The 25,216-nt window shown below is 45.2% G+C and overlaps 1 protein-coding gene across 3 annotated transcripts in view; it reads right to left on the reverse strand.

Annotated features, from left to right (window-relative positions):
* Positions 1-536: 536 nt before the first annotated feature.
* The window catches only part of BAALC (BAALC binder of MAP3K1 and KLF4), an 81,166-nt gene continuing 56,486 nt past the window's right edge, over positions 537-25,216 (reverse strand). Inside the window, exons 1-3 of one of the 3 annotated variants that reach the window (XM_041768399.1) lie at positions 17,608-18,369; positions 13,720-13,886; positions 537-2,896 (exon numbers count right to left, since the gene is read on the reverse strand). In XM_041768399.1, coding sequence (XP_041624333.1) covers positions 2,786-2,896; positions 13,720-13,886; positions 17,608-17,716 — 387 coding nt within the window. In that variant the 5' untranslated portion in view covers positions 17,717-18,369 and the 3' untranslated portion in view covers positions 537-2,785. Of the gene's footprint in view, positions 2,897-3,504; positions 3,564-13,719; positions 13,887-17,607; positions 18,370-25,216 lie in introns of those variants that run through there. The other 2 variants (XM_041768400.1, XM_041768398.1) reach the window with 2 other exon arrangements.

Here is a 25,216-nt window from a genome sequence, read left to right on the forward strand (position 1 = left end):
GTCACTGCTGTCACTCTCTCAGCCTCCTCTCGGATGTGATGATTCCCCTTGAAATGGCTCAGTCTCCCCGCCACGTTAGACCTTTGCGCCAGGAAAGGCACCACATATATTGGAAAAATCACTGGATTTGCAAGCGGACTTCCCTCCCTTGAATCCCTGCTCCGTTGCTTACTAGTTAAGTGACTACAAATACTTTTGTAACCGACAATTGGAGCATGGTGTTCTTCTTACCTACTTCATAAGGTTTTTTGAAGAGGTCACTTCTATAAAAGACCTTTGTATTAAGAAAAAACTAGGGACACCTGGGTGGCTCAATGGTTGAGCTTCTGCCTTCAACTCAGGGGGTGATCCCGGGGTCCTGGGATCAAGTCCCATATCAGGCTCCCTGCCGGGAGCTTGCTTCTACCTCTGCCTGTGTCCCTGCTCTCTCTGTGTGTCTCTCATGAATAAATAAATAAAATCTTAAAAAGAAGAAAAAACTAAATAGTTCTAAATAGAAATTTAAGGTTCCAGTAAAGACACATATTGGCCATATGTTTGAAATTGATGACTTTATTGACACAAACTTTGCAATAGAAAGTGTTAATAGGATAGTAAGAATCAGTTCTTGTATCATACACACAGGAAAAAATTGCCAGATGAGTTTCCAGTAACATGGTTTAACTTCTGATCACTGTCTTTGTGAAATCCAGATTGTTCCAGGGAGGGGCAGATCATATATGTCCTTTATTCCCTTCTCCCCCAGGAGGGAGACCTTGTTTCTATATAAAACAGAGACACCCTTTCAAGTTAATAAATCCCAAACAACTTGCAGCAGTGAAGTGATGCAAAAAACAAGGATGTAAAGAGAAATTGGTGTCGTCCATAACTGACAGCACGTGAAGGGGGAAGGAACACCCCACACAGAAATACGACACATGTGCCCTGGGAGAATGAGCCCTTGAGCTTGCAGGATCATTGCCAACCTTTGGCAGCGGAAGGCTCAGCTGAGTAATGCCGGGGGGAGCATGGGAGTCACAGGTTTGGCTTTTATTTTCTTATTACTTTTTAATTTTCAGAACATGAAGTTCCCTAAAAGCCCTTTCTCAAAGTGCCACAAAATGATAGAAGTTTGGGAAAACTAGTTTTGTGTAGGGTAAAGGCTTGGGCCGTGATTAGGAGAACACCCAGATCCAGAGTGTAAGAGAGAAACCTATTCTGAATGTCAAAGTGAGTTCTGCTGCAGAGCAGTTCACTACACACACCCTACACCTTAGGGTCAAGCTTCATCCCCTAGTTATTAAATCCGCTGTTACATTCAGGATGACTGGCCAGACTTCAAATCTCTTAGCATCTGCTAGGTGCCCGGTGCAGGGTTGGTACTTAGGGTTTAATGGATAAATACACAGTGTACCGAAGGGAGGGAGGGAGGGAGGAAGCAGAAGCAGTACTTGTCTGTGTTTGAGGGATAACAAAATTGGCAGGTAACGAGGCCAAGTTTCTAAATTTTAACCAACACATGTCAATTCTCTAGGCCACATTATATAAACACACACCACCAAGCTGCCTATTTCTGCTAACTATGGAGTTTATTGGTATTGTTTGGTACAACTTTAGTCCTACCTTTCCCAATCCAGGTGTGTTAACAGTCTTTTAAAAATCATGCTACGTTACTTTGGAGGAAGATACTTCCCCTTTAATGTGTTTAAAGAAATGTTAGATGATTTTAATCTATCAAGACATTTTTCACTGCCTCTGATTTCTGACCCAGTGTGCATCAGTCTAACGTCAATGTTAACACAACAAGGTTAACAATGCACACCAACCAGGTAAGGGCTTTCTAAAGTGACTCCTTCACGGGTAGCACATGATATAGTCCTGGCACCGAGGACAAGACGCCACGGGGAAGCCGTACGTGCTGCTGGTACGTGTGCTAGGTTATCTCCCTCTGGTGAGCTGTGTCCACGCAAATGACCCAACTGGAGAAAACAAACACTCAAGAGTGCAGGCAAGGAGAGCTGGGAAGCTCTGAAAATGTGGTGTCTGGCTGAGCCCCGGGAAGCATCCTAGGTTGGATGCGTTGACCACAGTGACCGCGACATTGCGGTGTGGAGGCTGACATGGACACCAGGATGGGGTGCATGGAAGGCAGTTGAGAAATGGGTGTGACTGCCTCACGGAGACCTCCCAACACATGCTGTGGGTGTTGATGGAGTGAGTTTGTGTGAAATTGGATCTGAATCTCGTACTGAGCTAAGGAAACATGTATAGCAGGAAATTTTCCTGTTTCTCAATTTCTCCTTTATCTGGATTTACCGTTGGGTGAAAGACAACTTTTAAGTGAACACGGTAAGCTTTCTGAAGGTGGTATTCAGCAAGAGAGAACAAAAGAGCAAGCTGACTGGAAAAGTGCACGCTACCATGGCCAGGGGAGCCTAGAATCCATGTGAGCATCTTTCCCCCAGGGAATGTACTCCTATTTCTGTTTCATAGACCCACCTGTGGCTTTTGCTCACCGCTTTCACATCAGACCACAGTGCAGGAGTTGCAAAGAGGCAAACTAATCGCACATGTGCAGCTTATTACCATACACAAGTACTGCGCCAAAATGTTTACGTGGTAATTGGAGGCTGAGAATGTCCTCAAAGCCCAGGCAGCCACTGGCCTGCTGGGGAAGGCAGTCTCTCAAGGCAGCAGCATTATTCATCTTCTGCAAGGGTCACACTCTTCTTCAAGACTCTTACATGGGGTCCAGGATGTGGAGGGCACCAAAGGAGTCCATCTGCCCTTCTAGTAGCACACTCTGCTAGTTAACACAGTTCTTCGCCATCCTTCGATTTCTGTCCACCTGTCGGATACTTTCTGTCACATTAATGGTAACTTCTTTTGCAGACATTCGCTTAGCATCTCTTTTAGCCTGTTAAAAAGTTTAACATGAATTGAGTTAGAAGAAAATATCCAAATTTGCATTCATCTCTTGAGATTGTTACACACACACACACACACAGGCAGGAAGAATAACCCACAAGAATACACACACATACACTCCTTTTCAAACTCCTCATTTCTCTATTGAAACTCTAATACTGACCTAGCACAGAGCCTGGCATAAGGCGTACTCAGTAAGACACCGTTGAATGAATGCATTAATTGGCTAAGGTCCATCAAAAGGTAGTGTGGAAGTTTTCACAGTTAGCTTTAATAAAACAATGAAGGAGTAGGGCTTTGGAACTGGACAGACTCTGTGGTTTTTATTTTTTAAAGATTTTATTTATTTATTCATGAGAGAGAGAGAGCGGCAGAGGGAGAAGCAGGCTCCATGCAGGGAGCCTGACATGGGACTCCATCCTGGGACTCCAGGATCACACCCTGCCCTGAAGGCAGGCGCTAAACCGCTGAGCCACCCAGGGATCCCCAGACTCTGTGGTTTAAATACTGACTAGATAATTTCACCACGAGCAAGTTCTTTCCAAGCTAACCCTCAGTCTTCTCCTCTGTAAGTCAGGGAATAATAACAGTACCTACCTCACAAGATTATTGTAAGGATTAAATAAAGTCTTGCATTAAGGTACTCAACATAATGCCTGTCACAAAAAAAAAAGGACCAAAAACAGATTTAGTAAATATAATAAGTAGAAAGATAGCTTATCTACTTCTAAGTGACGATAAACCAAAAATAAAAGTCCAGAATCCATATTAAATACTAAAGCATTGACTAAACTGTAGGCTCTCCAACCCCTCAAGAGTAAACTTTGACTAGTAGGGAGTGATTTTGTGCCCATTCTGCTCAATGATATACTTGGAGTGAGCACGAGAGGGGTCTTGGGAGTCATCTCCATAGTGGATAGACAGACATGTGTTGTCCCATCCTCAGTCCAGAAAGACCTGCTGCCTTGCTTCTGGAAGTGCAGTCAGTGAATGACTTCCACATGTCCCACTGGGGTGCGCAGCTGCAGAAAGCCACCTCACCCTGGGTCACGCCCTTGCCATGGTGGCCCAATGTGGGGGATACAAAGGCCTGGCCATTTTGGCACAAAGCTCTGACATACCACTAGGCTCCAGAGCTCCCCATGGGGTGGGGTAAGCTGCAGCTGCTTGCACCTGGCTCACCTGCTCCCTTTGCCCACTCCTGCTTCTACGCCTCCTCTCCACAGAGGTTGATGCCCAATGAACATCCTATATAATGACATCTTGAGGTCTGCTTCCTGGAAAACACAGTCAGCCTCAGATCTGAGGGAGCATCTCCCAGGGCATGAGCACCTCCCCATGCTGGGTGTGAGTGTTGATAGGTGCATGTTTTTCATATAACATGACCCCTGAATACAAGCCAACTACTTTCTCTGTAGTGCATCCAAAAAAATTATGTGCTGTTGCATCCCTGGAGAAAAATACATGGGCCTGTTTTATTTACTAGCAAATGCTATGTAGTTTGTAACCTGTCACATAAATCCTGTGCAGTAGCTGCTGGTGATGCTCCCTCTAAATTCTCTTTCCGTGCCTGGTGCATCTATCCCCCAATGGCTGTGAGTTCCAGCAGCTTACTGCCCAGAGCAGCACCCATGTTTTGAGAATTGCCCTCATCTAATTGGAGTCACCTTGCTCAGAAATGCTACAGAGGTCACACACTAATTCCTGGAGACAGCGCAAAGCCAGTATCTGATTGTTAGTGATACAAAATGCTGGCCATTTTGCCTCAAGGAGATATAAATCTAGGACACCTCCATGCTCCAGAGCCTCCATGGGACCAAGCTCCCTGCGCGATTCAGTAGGGCTCACGTATTTGCTGGACTGGGTCCCCTTCCCATCCTGCTTCCCTTACCACCATATGGGCTTCACCTGAGATGACTCTTTCAATCAACTGCTTGTACAAGAATCCTCATCTTGGGCTCTGCTTCCAGGAAACCTGACCTAAGAATACTTTATGGGTGATCTGACGGTTGTTTAAGGGATAATTTTGACTACATGCAATTTTAGTCCTAACTGCTAATGCCATGAGCTAGGACATCATTGCTCCCCTCACGTTCTCAGTGCCTGGCACCATCTGAAACAGCAGGCTCCTAATTTCAGTTTGGCTGAATTAGTGGATGAATGAATGAATGAACACACTGCGCTTGTCAATACATCCTTGTTTGAACAACCAGAAGTCAATGCTGTTTAAGGATTCAGGCTTACACTCAGCTCTTCCAAGCCTGAACTGGCAACAGAGCAAGCAGTGACTTTGATGGGTTTATTTTTCCCTAAAAGCAGCGAACTCCTAAAGTCCCACAACCAATTGCACTAAAAAAAAAAAAAAAAGTGCGGCAATTACTAGGCCAATTCCACCTGATTTGCATTTCGGGTGTTACTGCATACAAGCCTTGAGGACTAGGCATGGGATAGAGACACAGGGGCTTTATTTAAAATGAGCCAAGTTGACAGCAGCATTCCGCTTGAACTGGTGGGCAGTAAGAGAGCTTTCCAGACTAGAAATGTAAACTTTCCAAATGGTATAACTGCTTTTCTCTAGAGATACTGGCAAGATTTCAGAAAAGGTTATTGAAGATTACACACAGAAAATGCTCTGCTCTATGTGTTAGTCTGCTTTTCTAAGCTTAAAAATATAAGCAAAAATTCAATAGCTGGATGATTCTTAATTTCCTTATCTAAGAGTCCAAAGCCACAAAATAGTCATTCCCAGAACAGCTACAGAATATGTATAGTTTTAATCTCAAGCACAATGGGGTGATTTTTTTTTTTCCTTTTTGCAATTTCTTAAATTTGTATATCTGAAGCCCACCTAGTGACAGTGTTCAGAGCACAAGCTTTGGAGCCTGACAGACCTGGACATAGGACAAGGCTTTGTTACCAGTTAGCTGCCACAAGCCATGTTACTTTACCCTCTGGATCTCAGTTCCCTTACCTGAAAAATGAAATAATGCCTGATTCTTTGTGGGGCTTTTTGAGAGAATTAAGCATGTCACTCAGCATTAATAGGGTGACCAACTTTTCCCAGTTGGCCGAAGATTGGCCTATTTTATTATTTTTATTATTTTTTAAAATATTTTATTTGTTTATTTGAGATAAGGTGAGACACACACACAGAGAGAGAGAGAGAGAGAGAGAGAGAGAGAGAAAGAAAGAGCAAGAGCCAGAGGGAGAGGGAGAACCAGGCTCCCTACTGAGCAGAGAGCCCAACTTGGGGCTCAATCTCAGGACTTTGGGATCATGACCTGAGCTGAAGGCAGATGCTTAATGGACTGAACCACCTAGATGCCCCAGCTGGCCTGTTTTAAAACTGAAGTCCTCCATTCTGGAAACCTGCTCAGGCCCCTGCAAACCAAGACAGTCAGCCCAGTCAGAGCAAACATTAATTCTATTTGCAAAATGATGATGTCAAACGTACTAAATTTGAACAGAAAACCTTCTTATTCAACTGGAACTATGGCTCTTGATCCTGCTACTTCTAAACAACACCGACAGTAATCCTGTGAGGTATGCACTTGGCTAAAGGACAACTATGGTGTTGTACTCCAGTGATGGGTACAGGTTCTAAGCCATAAACAAGTCCACCTTCAAACAATCACACGATATTAACTCTATCAAGTTAAACAATTAGACCAACAAGGTATTCTCTTGGAAGTATTTTATAAAAAGAGAAGCTTTCGAGTCTGAGACACCAGCAGAAAGGCATTGCCTCTTGTACAGCAGCGCGGACATTCAGGAGGTCCGTTTTGACTAGAATCTACTTACAACTTGGAAATCTCAGACTTCAAGCCCAAATGAGAGGGAGAGAGAAGATGAGAAAGAGAATGACAATGCCAGGTTCTTTTCTCTAAAGCCCTGAGAAGTTGCTTTGCTCTCCTCCAAGAGAAGAGCTATCCAGATAAATGGAACAATTATCCCATTTTGTTCTTCAGATACTGTGTATAACAGGTATTTTCCCCACTGATGTGGCTCTTAACCAGCCAATCCTTTTTTTTAAAGATTTTATTTATTTATTCATGAGAGACAGAGAGAGAGAGAGAGAGAAAGAGAGAGAGAGAGAGAGGCAGAGACATAGGCAGAGGGAAAAGCAGGCTCCATGCAGGGAACCTGACATGGGACTCGATCCTGGGACTCCAGGATCATGCCCTGGGCCAAAGGCAGATGCCCAACCACTGAGCCACCCAGGCACCCCAACCAATCCTTTTTGTTTAATATCCCATTCCCTTGATTTAACTACAGGCAAAGAAAATCTGTCCCAATTGCAATTACTGGCTTAAAAACAAAACAAAACAAAACAAAACAAAACAAAACAAATCTGGTCCCAAGTCAGTGATGAGAGAAACCTATTTGGCATCTTTTTCTTTTGTGGCTCTCTGCTAATTCAATCCTTCCCCCAGTTCTAAAATTCTTGTTTTGTGAGTTTTATCACCACTGACTCTTGTTAATGGGCCACCTCTAGTTTCCCACTCAGCTTTACAGCTTTTCTCTTCTTCCCTCTGCCTCATTTTAATTTCTGCAGGTTTAGAACTCTGTGAATCACGGACTTTAGTTCTCTTGACCCTGCCTCTTTATTTTTTTTTAATTTTTATTTATTTATGATAGTCACACACGGAGAGAGAAAGTGAGAGGCAGAGACACAGGCAGAGGGAGTCACAGTCTCCATGCACCGGGAGCCCGACGTGGGATTCGATCCCGGGTCTCCAGGATCGTGCCCTAGGCCAAAGGCAGGCGCCAAACCGCTGCGCCACCCAGGGATCCCCTTGACCCTGCCTCTTTAATTAAAAGTAATTTATTGGCTGCCACTTCTCAAGGGTCACCAGATTGACTGTGATCACTTCCTGGCATCTTCAAACCCAGATGGACTTAATCTCTTGGGGTTTAGAAGTCAACAACTGGCCCATTCCCCAGTGGAAATGGGGGCAGTGTGGCTGCTCCACGAAGGCCTGGGATCAAGGCTGCAGCTCAGTCTGCTCAACCCTTTCTCACTTTCCCCTCAAATGGGAGTATAGATGTTCCCAACTTTATTTTGACTCCAGAAGTATATCTATACCTGACATGGGATCACCTGAACCTTTTTACAGTTCCTCACACACAAGGAAGAAAGGCAAGGCTTACTAAGATTATGATTTTTTTAAAAATATTTTATTTATTTGAGAGAGAGTGAGCGAGAGAGAGTGAGCGAGTGCACACAAGTGGGGGAGGGGCAGAGGGAGAGGCAGAAGCAGACTCCCCCTTGAGCAGGGAGCCTGGCGTGGGACTGGATCCCCGGACTGAGCTGAAGGCAGTCGCTTAACTGACTGAGCCACCCAGGCAGCCCCTGGGATTATGATTTATGAGACATCAATTTTTCTGTTTGAGTGTATTTTTTACTTATAAAACCAGTACATAATTATGGTAGAGAAATTCAAAGAGTAAAGGGCATGATGAAAAGTAATATTGTTCCCATGCTCTGGTCACACTTGGGCTTTCCCCTGGGGTAACCACAGCTAATGATTTCTCTTTCCCAGTATTCTTTACTTCCTTCCTGGCCTTAACTATGGTTTGAATCATATATTTGCTTGTTTTCTCATATATTTTCTACACCCTCATCAGATTATAAATGTCAAGAAGGTAGGGACCCAGTCTGTTGTGTTGACCAGAATATATCCCCAGAATATAATTTAGTGCCTATCACATAATAGATACCCAATAAATAACTTGGTGAACACATATATGAGAAGAAATCTTTAGAAAGAAGAGAAGAGATGCACTGGGAATAGCACACACTGTTTGCAATTACACTGTCCTGCCCTATAACTTTCCTAGAAACTGATTGTTTCTTACACTGTCCCTGAGAGACAGAAATGGTGCTACTCCTTCTTTTCCAAAGAGGCAGTGAAAGTCACTCAAGCCAACATAATTTGCCCAAGGCCAATGTTGATATAGACGGTAGGCTGAACTGAAGATGGTGGAACTGGGTCCCACATCCAGCCTCCCACAACTCTGCCAAAGCTTACTCTGAATTCTCCACTGATTTGTTTTCGGTAATAGAAGGAAGAACATGGGGTTTGGAGGCAAACAGATCTGGGTTTACATTTGTATTTATTACTTTTGCAGCATTTCAGAATAAACAAATGCATATTTAATTTGATAGTGGCTTAGGTTTAATAATTTATTATGATTGTGAATAACTCCTTCATAATTCCTTCATCCATATCCAATTAGAAGGATATTAGATACAGTGGCTGTGTCCTAGACTCAGGAATCTATAATATGAAGTTTCTAATGATTACATATCATGGTATCTTGATACATAATCTAATGATTGATAAGTATCTACTGATTGATAAGTATCTAATGATTACATATCTATGGTACTCCATTAAAGACAAAATGAACCACAATTAAAGAGTGCACGTACCTATTTTTTTTTTAAAGATTTTATTTTTTTATTCATGACAGAGAGAGGCAGAGACACAGGCAGAGGGAGAAGCGGGCTCCATGCAGGGAGCCCGATGAGGGACTCGATCCTGGGACCCCAGGATCACACCCCGGGCCAAAGGCAGGCGCCAAACCGCTGAGCCACCCAGGGATCCCTCTATTTTTTTTTTAAGTCCAACACAGTCACATGACTACTCCCTGTGCTATGCTGGCCAAATACCTAACCTTCTTGAGCCTGTTTTCCTGAGTGAGAAATGCTACTTCCCCCTTAGAGTGAGGAGTAAAGATGATGCCATATGCAGTGTGCCTGGCTCATTGTGGACACTCCCTCCTCTCTTCCTTCCCAAAAGATTAAAGACCGAGCCTAGTCAGCTGCAACTCAAGACATCTTTCTCCTGTTCAGTCAAGCCCTATTAAAGGAAGACAAGCAATAACTAACATCTAGCTGTTCCCAAATTCTATGATTTTATTTGCTGCTGTTTCATGGCATTAATTCAAGGTCATCAGAAAACATTTGATCTTGATGACTCCACTGAGGGCCAGGATGCTAGCCTCCAAAGGCAGGGGTCAGGTCACACCTCAGGCAAAACTCTCCAGAGCTCCCCAAGCCTGGAGTGAATCCTGTGCCCATCACAGCCCCATGCACAGTACTCAGGCTGCTCAGCATAGGGGTTTAGACCTGTCCGGTAGCAAGTGCCAAAGGAGTTACTGCTTTTCAACGTGAACCTCAGGTAGATCAAACACCAGGAAGGCAGCAGAATCTGCTTGAAAGAAGCACTGGGGATCCCACAGAACAGTCCTCAAGCACAGGATGGTGGCGCTGGAGGGGCTGGGTGGGCCTGGTGCCCTGGGAAACCTTTCTAATTCTCCAGAAGTGCTCACCAGCCGCATTCAATCAGCATGTAGTTAGCATATTCTAGGTTCATAATCCTGAATGAAGGTGGTTCGGGGGCAAAGGAGCCTGAAAGTCTTCTAATGGAATTGGCTTTTCTACAGACCCTTAAACAGATGAGTCTTGAAATTCTTCAGCTATATAAGGTAGCTGCATGTGCGGAGGTAGTGAGAATCACCACACACACACACACACACACACACACACACACACACACACCCTCCACATCCCTATACTGCTAATTGCCTCCTTTTCCCAGACTCGAACTAGAACGTGCATCAAAGTGCCCATCTGGCAGGTACCCCTCTCTGGTTTTCTTCAATGGGTTCCTTTGTTGTCTCCCTCCTTTTAATGTCACGTTTGTGTTTTCCTAGGAGAAACTCATATTTACTTTCCAAACTCTTCTCGTGTATCTCCTCTCGCCACAACCCAGGAGAAATTCTGGGCTTCTCCCAGCCTCCTTGCTGGATGAGGCCCCCCTGTTTGGCCACAGCCATCTCTGCAAGGCTTCTCCCATCTTTCCCGGACCGGACCTTGCCTCGCTGGCACCCAGACCCCGGGTGTGGGGGGAGCGGGAGCAGAAGGAGGAAGCTTCTTGGCCTGGAGTCAGTCGGGACATCAGTGAAGTGCTCAGTGCGGTCTGGCCACTTGGCCAAGGATAATAAAGTAACTCAAAACGACACAGCTTCGGAAGACATGAGGGCTCCTTGGGAGGCTCGAGGCCTGTCTGCTCAGAGCTGTATCCACACATACATTTCCACCTTGGCCAAATACCTGAGGAGATAGTTCTAGGGGGAGGAAAACAGAGTCCCAAGGCTGAGGAAATGGCACTTTCAGATTTGAAAGCAAATGTTTGGAGGCAGCCCTGAGTTCCTGAGCAGTTAACCAGCGGGAGAGGATAAGCAGCTAGAGAACTTCCTCTTGTGTTTTGGTCGAGCTCAGGGCAGGAGCCGGAGGGAAGGAGACCCAGTCAAGGATTTCTCAGATGCTGAGATGTCAGAAAGGTCCCAAGTGACTGGAAGAAATCAAGACACAGTACAGAAAGAGAAAGAGCCCTCCCGGAGACAGGTCCCATTTGCTAAAGATCGTGGTTGTCACATTCCTTTTTGCCAGGTAGCACCTATTAACACCAGGCCTGAGACAGGGGCTGAGGGAAGCTATGGTTGGTTTGATGGGACACGAAGTGGAGAGGGGGTCAGAACAGGAGATGCTGCTGCTCACAGCCATTAGCACCATCAGTTGTCCCCATCACCTTTCGGAAAGCAATCTGAACTGTGGGAAGGCGTCTGTGTTGAAGGGAGAAGTTGCTAGCCCCCACTCCTGGCCTGTTATTTCCTGGAAATAAATGGCACTATTTCAAATCGGCAAAGCTTTTGTTCATTTATTCTGTATTATCTGCGTGCCCAGCTTCACCCGTATTAAAATTGGCAGCTGCTTCAGAGCAAAGGGCTTGTGCTCCTTTTTCACTCCTGTATCCTTGGCATCACAAAAGTGCCTGGAAACCTAGAAGGCACTCAGTGGAAGAACAGCACATGAATGAATCCAAGGAATGCTTATAGGACCTGAGGAGAATGTTTTCCAGGTCTAGCAAGGATTGCCTTTAACACACAGACTTGTTTTATAAATCAGATTTAGGCAGGTGCATAAAGATTCGTGCTTCATGACAAGTTTTTCTAGAGAAAGAAAGCTCTTAAGAAGTGCCAAAAAACCATCAGCCAGGTGGCTGGATGATGTAGAGGAGAATGCTGTGAAGTAGTAGTAGGTCATCTTGGGAGAGTTGAGGAAGAGGGAAGTCACTGAAAGTGCCGGAAGCTTTAGCCCAGAGTATAGGAGACCAGGGAGGAAGAGATAAGATGTCAAAGGCCCCGGAGGGTTCAGGCAGAAAATGATTTTCGTTGAGCGGATTCATAGCTGAGAGCTGTGTGGATACAAGATAGCTCTGCTGACAGAAGCTTCAGTCAGAGGTAAACTTGTCCTGTAAACTGACACTGTCGATAGAAAACCTCTGCCATGGCTTTTGAGGGATTCAAGATGTCTGGTGGCTGGTGAGATCCCAGGACGTCAGCAAATGTCTGGACACTCAGAACTCAAGCTCTCTGCCCCCTGCTCTTATTTGGGAAGTGGCTACAACACAGGCATTGCTCACTGAATTGTGAAAGCAACCTGCGTGGACGGCTTATCAGCGGGTGTCACCTGCTCCTGGAGCTGAGCTGCTCAGGGGGCAAAGGCCCTCGCCCCCCTGCCCTGGGGGAGCGCTCTCCCACGCGTGTGTGCTGGGGGAACTGCTCTGAAGAGCCATCACCGGTGTTTGGTTCCATTGGGCTGTGGTGCTGTGTGCCTAACCATGCCCTGCTAATCCTTGCTGGCTTCCTTAGGGCACTTCTCAGTTTACAAAGAGCAGGCCCATCTGTTCTCTCATCGTGGTATTATTTCCATTGTGTGGGTAAGGAACCTGAGACTCAGAGATTAAGTAGTTCTTGCCAGGCCACTTAGTTAAGGAGCATTAGAGCTGAATTTGCAACAGGTTTTCTAACCAAGGGTTAGAGAGGTAACTCACTCATGTGACAAGAATTCCATTATTAGAGAACCAGTTGTGGCCTCAGGAAACAGGTGGCGCTGGCCTGCGGGGACAGGACCAGTAAATTTTGACGGGGGTGGGTTTGGACAATCAGCACCAGGTAAGCAGTGGATTTGGAGGGTGGGCCATGGTGCAGATGAGGAAGTGGAAGAGGGGCGGGAGGAGGAGGAGAAAGCAGATCCTGGCGAGCCTACCAAGGGCATTCTTTCTGGTGGGAGGAGCCAGGGCCAGTGTGGGGAGCACCCCACCACCACCACCACACACACACACAGCAGCTCTGGGAGAAAGGAAAGAATCCAAAGGACGCCAGCTGGCTCTGGGATGCCATAGCCCCGCTTCTTCTTCAACACTAACAGTCTGAGGGTGACGCTGGCACCACATGCTGCAATGACAGCCCCCCCTTGGGGACTCTCCCACTGCCTGCCTTGGTGGGGAGGGTAGGAGGTAAGATGCTGGCTTGTCTTCTGCCACACCATACTGATCTTCTCTCTCCTTCCCTGTCAACCCTGAGCCCTGCTGATTGCCTGGCCCAAAACTGGTTCCTGTGACCAGTACAATCCTCAGTGTCAAGACGGTGAGAGCTGTGCTGAAGGGATCCTCGAACAAAGCTATATTTATGCAAACACATGCTGCCCTTAGAGTGCAGATAGTAAGGGCCCATTTCTACTGATTCAACAAAACACGGCAGCCCTCAAGGCAGGGGTTGGGGTATGGTGGGGTCCTGCTATCTTCTTTGTAACAATTTTCACATGGGTGGGGTAGAAAATCTCCACTGGCAAGGTGAGCCATCACTGCTCCTTCCCTGGGTACCATTTCAGCTGGGCCCTGTTCTAGGAGCAGCTCCCCCCTTCTCCTGAACCAAGTGGGTTCTGTGGCTGTGACCTACCTCCATGGTCCGAAGGCCATTCTGTTTCTGGGTCAGAGGGCCTGAGGTGAGGCTCTGGGGATTCGGGCACTGGGTCCCACAGCTCATCTTCTTCTCTGGGTTGGACATTCCACCTGGGGCTGCAGATCGGGGTATACCATTGGAGGACAGTCCATCTTCCAGCACACCTTGGGGAGGGAAACAGAGAATGGCACTGGAGTCTGGCACATGACAGTTGCTACAATCCCCAAGAATGTGGGGAAAAACCTACAAAGAGGAAATAAGTCACAGAATCCCACCATGCAGAACTACTCTTTTCTAAAAGAACATATGTGTGCGATATATATATAATACACACATATATGTTATAGTAGGCTCTACACCCAGGGTGGAGCCAATGTGGGGATTGAACTCACAATCCAGAGATCAAGAGTCACACACGCCTAACCGACTGAGCCACCAGACACCCCTTTGTGTGTGTGTGTGGGGGGGGGGATTTTGACAAAAATGAGACCCTAAAATAATTTCATAACCTGAAATTTTTACTTAAAAATACATCAGTGCCATTTTTCCATGCAATTCAATAATGTGCCATCAGTTTTCACACACTTAGTCTGCCATTGTATGGATGTGTCACCATCGGTTTATTTTTTTTATTCTTTTAAAGTAAGCTCTATGCCCAACGTGGGGCTTGAACTCATGACCCCAAGATCAAGAATTGGATGCTCTACTGACTGAGCCAGCCAGGCACCCTGTGTCATCATTTATTTAATCCCCTCTCGTTGGTTATTTGTTTTCACAGTAAATGTGACTGTGATTGAAACTCCTTGGGGTAAAGCTTTATTCTTAATTACTTCCTTAAGGTAAATTCCTACAAGTGGAACTGCTGGTTTGAAGGTGATACAGAGTTTTTTACACAACTGGACTGAGAATATGTTCATTCCATAACAAATGCCAGGACATTATAGGATGAGGCTTAAATAAATAGCCTCACTGAAAAGCAAGAGGGCTACATGGAGGAGTATGTGGATGAGGAGCACCTGACTGAAAAGACAAGAGGTGGCCCAGAATACAGGGGCATGAGCAGGTGTGAGGCAAAAAGCAGGAAGATGCTCGGCAGTAGCCACAGGGCGGCCTGTGGCAACCAGGTAGACTGGCCATCTTACCCTGCACCCCCAGCTGCTCAGGCTGGTCAGCAGTCATGGAGCAGTCTGTGAGGTGGCATATGGTGACATAATAAATACATATTTGGTGTTTTCCCCCAGTTCCTTCCTGAGTGACAGAGGTGACAGAGGCATCTTTTGTTATAACATTTAGTTTTTGCTCCAATTCATGACACAGAGCTCCTAAATGTCTTAGAATTTTGCGAATGAGAGGGGAGAGAGGAGCACCATTTATTCTAATGAAGCAACTCTCCGGGGTCCCCTTGATAGCTTTAGGATAGGGACCTCGTGCCAGAAAGACCTAATCTTGCCTAGGAGCTTGGGCCTCTCAGCCCCACCTCTCAAACTCTGAGGATGGGGGAGAGGCTGGAGACTGAGTCATTTGATCATGTCTACATGGATGAAACTTCCAATTAAAAAAAAAAACTAAATAACAATATTTAGGGAGCTTCCAGGTTGGCAAAAGCAACTATGTGCCAGGAGGGTGACAAACACCAACTCCACAGGAACAGAATGCACTTATGAATCTTCTAGATCTTGCCCTATATCCTCTTCACCTAGCTGTTCATTTGTATCCTTCATAATATCCTTTACAATAAACTGGCAAACATAAGTAATGTGTCCCTGAATTCTGTGAGCCATATTAGTAAATTACTGAACCTGAGGAGGGGCTAAAGAACCCCAACATATAGCTGGCTGGTCAGAAGTACAGGTGACAACCTAGGACTTAAGATTGGCATCTGAAGTGGGGGGCAGTCTTGTGGGGACAGGCCCTTCACCTGTGGGGGCTGTGCTGACTCTAGGCAGTGGGTGTCAGAACTAAACTGAATTGTGGTGTCCAAAGAGTTGGAGAATTGGTTGATTTGTGGGGGGGAAATCCCACATGTTTGGTGTCAGAAGTGTAAGTAGAAACAGTACAGAGAGGTGCCTGGCTCAGAGAGAAGGGCAGGACTCTTAGGGGCTGGTGACACCTGAGAGAACAAGAACAAGAAAGAGAAAATCCATGCCACGACAGCTGGCTCTCTGAAAACAGTGCCAAGGCTTAGGCTGGTAGCAGTTTCCAACCCTGCCTTCCAAGTGGACTTCTCAAGTAGGTGCAGCTGACATGCTCACAGGAAATTTCAGTTACAGAAATTAGCACCAAAACAAGAATAAACAAACATCTGAAGGCGGCCAACACTGTAAAAGAGAGACAGCAAACTTTAGGGCAGAGACCCCACAGGAAATGTAGCTAACAATGTAAGCAGCAGCAAATTTTAAATGAGTGTAATTAATCTGCCCAAAAAACTGAGGGAAGATAAGGTAAACACAAAATGAGGACAAAAGTGACCAAAAAGGTTCAAATAGAGATATTTGAAATAATCATTTTAACCATTGAGATGAATTTTTAAAAACTCAGTAGCAGAGCTGAATAGCAGGAAAAACATAAAGAGCAAGTTAGTGAGCTGCCCTAGGGATTCTCCTGGAAGGAGCAAGTGAGAGTATGAAAAACACGTTGGGAACACAGGATCAAAATCCAGACATTACAATCTCAATCTAATAGCAGTTCCAGAAGGAGAGAGTAGAGAAAAATGAAGGGAAGCAATATTCACATATGTAATAGTATTTCTCAGAACTGAAGAAAGCTGTGAAACCCCAAATCGAAACAGTCTACCAGACACTTGGCAAGACAAATAAAAAGAAAACCCAACCCAGACAGATCTTATAATTCAAACACTATCAATAACAAGAAAAGCTTCAGAAGAGGGAAAACGAAAACAAAAACAAAACAAAAAATCTCAAAAATGAGATTGACATTAGACTTCTAATCAACAACCAATGAATGTAAGAAAATATGGAACAGTGATTTCAAGATTTCAAAGGATATGCACGTTGTAAAATCTTCTGCAATATACTGCCAGATTTACCTCTACCAATCTTTCTCCAGTTACCCTACTGCCCTCTGCCAACAGTATATGAAATGGCAATATTCCCCGAACCATCACAGACTCTGAATGTTTTCTTTTTTTGTTTTTCATCTTTCCCAATTTAAGAAGCAAAATAAAGTATCTCATTGCTTGGATTTACATGGCTTGATTTACTAGAGGTATTATTTATATGCCTATTGGCTAATTGTGTTGTTGTTATTTTTTTAAATTGCTGAGTCACTTGCCTATCTTTTTTGGGGAGTGTTAGCTTGGGTTTGCTCCTAATTAAACTTAAGGGAAACAAACCAAATCCTTTCCCAGAGTGTTGAGAAATTATTTGCCGGGAGGCACGCATCAGAACACAGTACGTTTGATTCACAAAGAGAGGGGGTTGGTTGACTAGGCACAGCTGGTGAGGTCACAGTCCCAACACAGCCGGGGAAACAGTGATCCAGGGAACACACACGTCCACATGTTACCCACCTGTTTGCAAAATGCTACGAGGCTCTCAACTGTGGCAATGGGATAGAAATCAGAATTCAAAATGTCAACAGAAAATGGCTGGGCTCGAGCTTCCTGGCTGGCAGGCTGTGATACACTGGGACACCGTGGATGTGTGTCCGATGTGCAGAGACATTGATTCTCTCAGCTTGGCTTGCCCTATATCTTTGTGGCCCCCTTCCTCCATCAGCCTGCCCTCCCGTCCCTTCTCATCTTCCCTCCATGTTACACCCAAAGGGCCTCAAATGCACCAGCATGGACACCCTAACACACATATTCATTCTCCATCTCTGCTGCTCCCTGCAGACAGCTGCCTCTTGGCCCAGCAGAGCGCTAACCTGAATCAGAAGAGGCCCATGAAAATCCAGGAAGCAGGCTTGGTGTGATTTGGGCTGGTAATTCCAGAGTCCCAGCACCCGCAGAAGAGTCTCGAACAGAGCTTCTCATTGTGGTCCAGGGATGAAACTGTTGTTGCTGGTCTGCTGCGGCTTAAGTTAAAAACTGAATGCGAGCACTTAGAAATTTCTATGGCACTTGACATTGCTGGAACATCTGAAGATGAACCGGTGTGACTGAACTTCTCTGATTTAATAGGAGATAGACCAGTTCCAGGGCTGGCAAACTTACATGGTGAGTCCCAAGTGGTGTGAGCCAAGTATTAGTCATGCATAGTAAGACGACGTGTTTGTCTGTGATGGGCTCACGGGGGAAAAACAACTGATCCTGAAGGAGGGTTGAGGACTTGGTCAGATATGTCCCCCGGGCCCATGGATAACTTGCCCCGCAGGGAAGAGTGGGGACAAGTGGAGTAGGGGCAGAAAGGAGGAAGACAGAAGCTTTACCTACCTTAGTCTAGGGTAGAACTGCCTTCAGCTCTTGGGGTTAATGAGTGGGACTCAAGGCTAACTAGTACTGCCTTGACTGCTTACCACAGTGAGCCATATGAATGTTACCATTTTCTATGCTGTGCATGACTTGGTATCTGGGTTAAAGGTAGGTAAGAGGCATTACTGAGCCACCCACAGAATGTACCATGGTGCTTCCAGCCTGGGTAGGGATGGCCATCCCCTTGTCTTACTCTAAGGCATTCAAGACGTGTATCTGACCCTAATCCTCCCCATGCCCATGGTCAGGCCTCTGTGGGGTTTAGTGGACATGGAATACAGCTCCCTTCCTTCTCCCCCTACCGCCCTTAGAGCCCCCTTTCCTTATGCAATCTAGTTGTTAACTGAGGAGGAGGAAGGCAAGACAGAAAAAAGAGGGGCATCTCGGTGGCTCAGCGTTGAGCATCTGCCTTTGGCTCGGGTCATTATCCTGGGGTCCTGGGTTCGGGCCCCACATCGGGCTCCTGCTGAGAAGTGGGAAGCCTGCTTCTCCCTCTGCCTATGTCTCTGCCTCTCTGTGTCTCTCATGAATAAATAAAAAAAATATTTTTTAAAGATAGAAAAAGGAGGCTGAGGGCACCAGGCGCCAAGAGCAGGCAGTGGAGAACACATCCCAGGAAGGCAGATAGGCAAAAGGAAGTGGAACCAAGCATGAGTCAGAGCTCTAAGCCTTGGCAAATGCTCCAGTGTTCCATAGAATTTCACTTACAAGCCACAAAATAAAAGATAAAATTCTTAAGAAATTCAAGAATGCTGCAGAGCATTAAATTCTAAGCACAGAGCCCCTTCTGAGCTGAGCAGCTGGTGGCACACCCATGAAGCCAGGCCTGCCAATACTGAAAGATCAAAGCAGAGCTGCTGTGGCTAAGGTACAAAGGCCACTCCTTCATTCTCAGCAGCTCCTCCATTCCCTGGGCATCCCTGCTGAGCCTCAGGGTTCCTAGAAACACAACTGTAAAATCATTCATTTGGTCCAGTGTTTTCCATTTTCATTGGTGGCTAATTGAAAATTAGAACTCTGATTTCTTTAATCCCCAATCCAGGGACTTCCTCATTGATTAAATAGGAATAAGAATTAAAAAAAAAAAAAAGGAATAACAATTCCTACTTTATAGGCTATTGTAAGGATTAAATAAGATGACATATATAAAGATTACAACATGTTTGCCACATACATTGTACTTATTTTTATATGTCCCAATATCAGCTGTCTTGTCTCGGCATGGTGCCCCTCTCCACTAGCCACATTAGTACAAACTTGATTTGTGAGTCATACAATTGGTGCCCATGTAGTGCCAAAGGAGTGGCCCCTAGAGCTTGATAAATAAGCAGAGAAGCTAACAGTGAGCAGGGGTCATCTGCCCATTGTGGTCAAGAGATAACAGCAAGGGGTCAGGAATATGGGGTCATTTACTGTTACTACTGCCTGCAATAAACCAAGTGATTATGCTGCATGGATTTAATCTAACTTGTATTTTTGAGTTCCAAAAATAATAGAGTCGATGTCAGAAAATTAGTGAACTATAGAAAATCACAAGGGAAGAATAATTTTTACCTCATCATCCAGAGCTGTCTCCTGTTAACAGGGGGGTAAGATGTCCTAGCAGATGCTATTGGAGTCCATCCAGGTCCACCTGCCTGGCCCCTGCACCCATCCCCTAGCTGCAGTGGATGTTGGCGGCTAATAGCTCTTAGCTGCCCTCTTCTCCTAAGGCTTGCCCCTGGCTGAGAGAAGCGTCCCCTTACCAGGAAAGGCCTGGCTGGTTACATTCAGGCACAGCTCAGGGCCGATAACCAACTAAAAGTGTTGGGGGAGAGGAGGGCCGTACAACACCCAGGCCCCTTGCCTCTGAGCAGGACAGTTCTGTTCCTTTGCTCCTCAGCAACCCATTGGATCAGGCTAAGGTGAGACCAATCCTGAAACCTCATCCCTGCCCAGCTCCTTCCCCTGTCCATCCTACTTCGCTGTTCTCACTCCCTCAAACAATTTCCTTCCCAATAGTGTCTCCAGGAGTCACTTGCATAAAATCCCCTCCCCAGGCTCTGTTTCTAGAGAACCAAACCCAGGACAGTGTATATATGCTGCGTGCCCGATATATTCCTTCTGCTCCTCTGCACTCACTCTCCCTTCCCCTCACCCTGTTCTATGACCCAGGACACTGACCTGAACGAACCATGTCAACAGGTTCCCTGTGCACTGGCTTCTGTTTGGGTTTGTCAGTGGGCACCACTAGCTACTGAGCAGAGGAGTCTAGAGTAGCACAGTGAGGTTGGGTCTCTGTTCACCTAACTCCCTCCCTGCAGGGTTGCCAGGAGTGCCCCGTGTCCTTTATTTTTTAATTTTTTTTTATTTTTAAAGATGTTTATTTATTTATTCATGAGAGACACACAGAGAGAGGCAGAGGCACAGGCAGAGGGAGGAGAAGCAGGCTCAAGGCAGGGATCCCAATGCAGGAATCAATCCCGGGACTCCAGGATCAGGCCCTGGGCCAAAGGCAGGTGCCAAACAGCTGAGCCACCCAGGGATCCCCCCTGTGTCCTTTATACACTCCTCCACCAGAAAAATGTACAGAACCAATAAAACCCAGAGAGACAGTGCAATTAAGAGGTCCCTGATGACTTCTGGGAAGGCTCAGAATAGTGGGAACAGAGGACAGACGGCACGTTGTTGAGTAGGAAGTTACTTACAGATGCTGCATCGGTCAGGGTTCCCAGCTACAAGCAACAGAAATTGACTACAGTGAATTAAAGTAGAAAAGCAATTCATTTAAATGACCTGGGAGGCTCTCAGACTTTCTGGAAGGCTTGGAGGTTCAGGCACAGAGGGTATATCTATCTAGGCACAATGTCCCAAATCCCTCCATGGAGTGTGCGCTACCAAGGCCTAGACCCTGGAAACTGGCCTCAGCATTACTGCCACACTTATATTAAAAAATTATTGTTGTTTTTCTGAAATTCCCGAATTTATCTCGCCACCTTACTGGGTGCCAAGTGCCCCAGGGAGGGGGGGGGGCAGACGTTGTTGTGAAAGCTGTATTGTTTTAACCCTGAGCTGCACCTGCATATCTACTCCATGCCAGCTCTCTCCAGCCTGAAAGATGAAAGAGTGACTCTTATTTTACAGCAGAAGAAACTGAAGTTTTAGTGCAGGTTCTTTATATTCAAACTTGTGGTCTTAGCAAGTATTCACATATCCTTGAAAGAAAAAAAGTCCCAAGAAGGCAGTTCTCAAATTTTAGTGGGCATGAGACCCTCCATTAAAATGCAGTTCCCTATGTCTAACCCCCAGAACTCCTTGATTCAGTAGGGGCCCAGGAAAATGCATTTTAACAAGTTCCCTCCACCCTACCCACTTCCAGTGATTCTGAGACATGGAATTCTAAAGTCTGCATTTTAGGCTCCTGACATGGAGACTGATGCTTATGCTAGTTTTGAGGGTACCATGCAAAATGCCCAATGGTATTTCTTTTCACAGGGAACTCTGTAGTAGTAAATTGAGGGACATCTGTATGCCCCTAAGGAATGTCCTTTTGTGACATCCTTCACAAAATTTTCATTCCATCCAGAAGATAAACCAAATCACCAACTTTGCCAAAAGATGGGAAACAGCTGTGTCCAAAGCTTGCTGATAAGTTGCAACCAATGAGTTCTTGCCAGTTTCTTGCTATTTTGGAAATGAAGCTGGGAGGAGGGCAGCCCATAGAAATTAAAAATGATAGCTGGGAGCCATGTGGAGAGCAGGACAAGGGGCAATTCCTCTGTAACCCAAGCACCTGGCTTTCTTTGGTGAAGGTGATCACAGTGTCCAAAGCCATTGAAACCACTTGCAAGTCATGCCCTCGGTGACTGAAAACCAAAGTAGAATACACTACCAGTCTATATGGGAAGAATCTCTTAAAGTCACATCAGATGAAACTCATCTGGCTCATTAGTGTCTGGGCTCAGGCCCTGAACACATGGCTGATAACAATCTTGTCTGTACTGAGGTATATATTAAATAAATCGCAACTGCCCAGCCACTTAGAATTTGTCTCCTTATTTTTCCAAGTGAACTAAAATGGAGAGGTATCTCTCATTTCTTCAATCTGGTAAGTAATTTTTGAGCACATACTATGTTTAAGAAGCTGTTGTGTGGCTTTTTGTAAGGCCAATGTAAGGAAATCCTTTAAAAATGGCGAACAATCCTTACATTTATTGTCAATTAATTTTGAACAAGGGTGCCAAGACAATTAAGCATGGAAAAGAGTTTTTACTTTTCTTCTTTTTTTTTTTTTTTTTTTTTTTGAGGAGGGAGAGTTTTTTCCAACTAAAGTGTGAGACAACTGGATATCTACATTTGAAAGAATGAAATTGGACCCCTATCCCATACCATACACTAAAGTTAACCCAAAATGGATAAAAAATCTAAATGTAATTGCTACAACTATTAAACACTTAAAAGAAAACATAGGCATAAATCTTTATGACCTTGGATTAGGCAATGGTTTCTTTAAAATGACCCCATAAACATAAGCAATAACAAAAAATAAATGGAGTATCATCAAAATTTAAAACTTTCGTGCCTCAATGGACATCATAAAGAAAGTGAAAAGACAATTCACAAAACAGAAAAGTCTTGCAAATTTCTATCTGATAAGGGACCAATAATCAAATGAAAACATAAGCAAATGATATGAATAGAAATTTCTTCAAAAAAGTATGCAAATGGCCAATGAGCACATGAAAAGATGTTCAACATCACTAGGTATCAGGGAAATATAAATCAAAACCATGAGATACTGCTTCACACCCACTGGAATAGCTTTAATAGAAAAAGGCAGATAATAACAAGCATTGATGAAGATGTAGAGAATTTGGAATGCTCACTCACTGCTGGTAAATTAGTGCAGCCACTTAAGAAATCAGTCTGGCAGCTCCTCCAAAGGTTAGACATAGAGTTGCCATATGACCCAAAAATTCCACTCCTAGGTGTGTACCCAAGAGAAATGAAAACTCACATTCACAAAGGCCTGTGTTCACAGCAGCATTATTTATAATAACTGCAAAGTGGAAACATCCCTAATATCCAACAATTACAGATAGATAAATAAAATATGGTATACACATGCAATAGAATATTATTTGACCATAAAAAAATGAAGTACTAATACATGCTACAACATTGATAAACTTTGAAAACCTTATGCTCAGTGAAAGCCAGTTACAGAAGGTCACATGTTATACTATTCCATTAACATGAAATGTGCAGAAATAGGTAAATCTCTACATAGAAAAACGGATTAGTGATTGCCTGGAGCTGGGGTTGTTGGAGGGAAATGAGGAATGACCATTAACAGACGAAGGTTTTCTTTTTAAGGTGATGAAAATGTTCTAAAATTGTGCACAACTCTGAGAAGAAAGTAAAAACCATTTAACTGCATACTTTAAGCTGGTCAATTAGGTAGTATGTGAACTATATATAGCTCAATAAAGCTATGATTTTTAAAAATGCCAGCAACACATTTTGGAATGTAATACTGACTAAAGAAAATAAAGGAGCACATTTGAACAGCAATGGTCAGGGAGAGAGACTGACCAAGAGACCTGTACAGTCCATAGTGATAACAGCAGTACTAGCCTAACAGACGCCAGAGGCCGTGGTCCCCGTTGGAGGCCCCTGTTCCCTGAGGTGAGCTGCCAGCCTCGCACATCCGCCCTTGGCCCACTGCTGGTGGAAATGGCTTTCCGCTGGTACCCAGCAGTGTGCCAGAAAGACACCTGCTGAGAGCGACAGCTGGACCTGAAAGGATCCCAAGAAGAAGCAAAGGGAGTCAGTCCATCCTTGGTGAATTCAGGCGGACCTGAATTCTTTGCTCTCCAAAGAGATGCCCAAGGACAACCAACAAGCTAATGAGGCAGCCACAAGGAAAGCTCAAGGTGTCCCCTTCCTGCTCTGTGCTGATGCTGTTAGAATCTTCCCTCCTTTGATCCCCTCCTTTACGTGCTTCTTCCTCATCATAGATCACTTATTTATTCTTTTATCCTTCATCTTTGAATGAGCCAGTCATTTGACACACGTTTGTCCCGAGCCTACCGCGTGCCAGGCCTGTGCGGGCTGCTGAGTTACACCCGAGGCTCCCAGGGCGGTAGGACAGCAGTCTCCGGGCACCGTCGCCCCTCTGCCACTTTCCCTTTCTTCCTTCTGCATGAAACCCTCCAGGATAGTGGGAGACGCATGGCAAGGGCTGAACTCCCGCTGGCTGGGGGAGGTGGAAGACAACAGTTTGAACTGGCCTTGACAAAACTGACTGTGGCAGATGGAGGGCGAAGCAAGATAGCAAACATTTAGAAGACAATGCATCATACCCATCCATGTATCCACCTTCCCTTCCTTGTCCATGCGACCCAGGCCGGATCCCACCTTCTTACTCAGGCTGAAACTGCCTCTCGGGGAACTGTTTATCTGAGCAATTCTGGGCAATTCGTGACAAGTGGTGCCCTGAGCATGGAACACTCTCCTAGGGGGACAAAGCGATGGCTGGAAAGGAAGCCCCAGGAATAGGGTGGAGTCCTAGGAGGCCCCTCCAGTGCCTGGTACCATCCTTGGCCATGGCCCTGCCCGTCATCGAGCATTTCCGCTCGAATGGGGAGGCTTTCTTTGATCTTTGATTCCTACCCCACTTCCTTATGTGTGCAGACAAGGTATGTGGCCTGGCTTCTTCCCACAAAGTCAGCAGATCTAATCAATTAGAGATTTAAACACAACCCAGGGCTGCACCCTTGTATGGCTCCAAAGGTGCCTGGCCCCATGCTGATCTTCATGGCCTATGCTTCAAACTCTTTTACTTAGTAAAATTTTTCCTTAGGGAAAGAGTCTCCCAATGAAATTTTCCTCTCTGTTTTCTTTTATTCCTTGCTTATTTTGGGGGGATGATGAGCCTTTTCAGAAAGTGGCAACTTATTTCCTGGTTGTTTTTTTACTCCTTGACACTTTTTGAGTTTAGTACAATCAGCTTCTCCAGGAGGGTCTTTCCAGGCTGGCCATAGCATAGCTGGCACTAAATTGTCCTCCCAGGTGGATGTT

Source organism: Vulpes lagopus, chromosome 9 (genome assembly GCF_018345385.1).
Source record: "Vulpes lagopus strain Blue_001 chromosome 9, ASM1834538v1, whole genome shotgun sequence".
NCBI lineage: Eukaryota > Metazoa > Chordata > Mammalia > Carnivora > Canidae > Vulpes > Vulpes lagopus.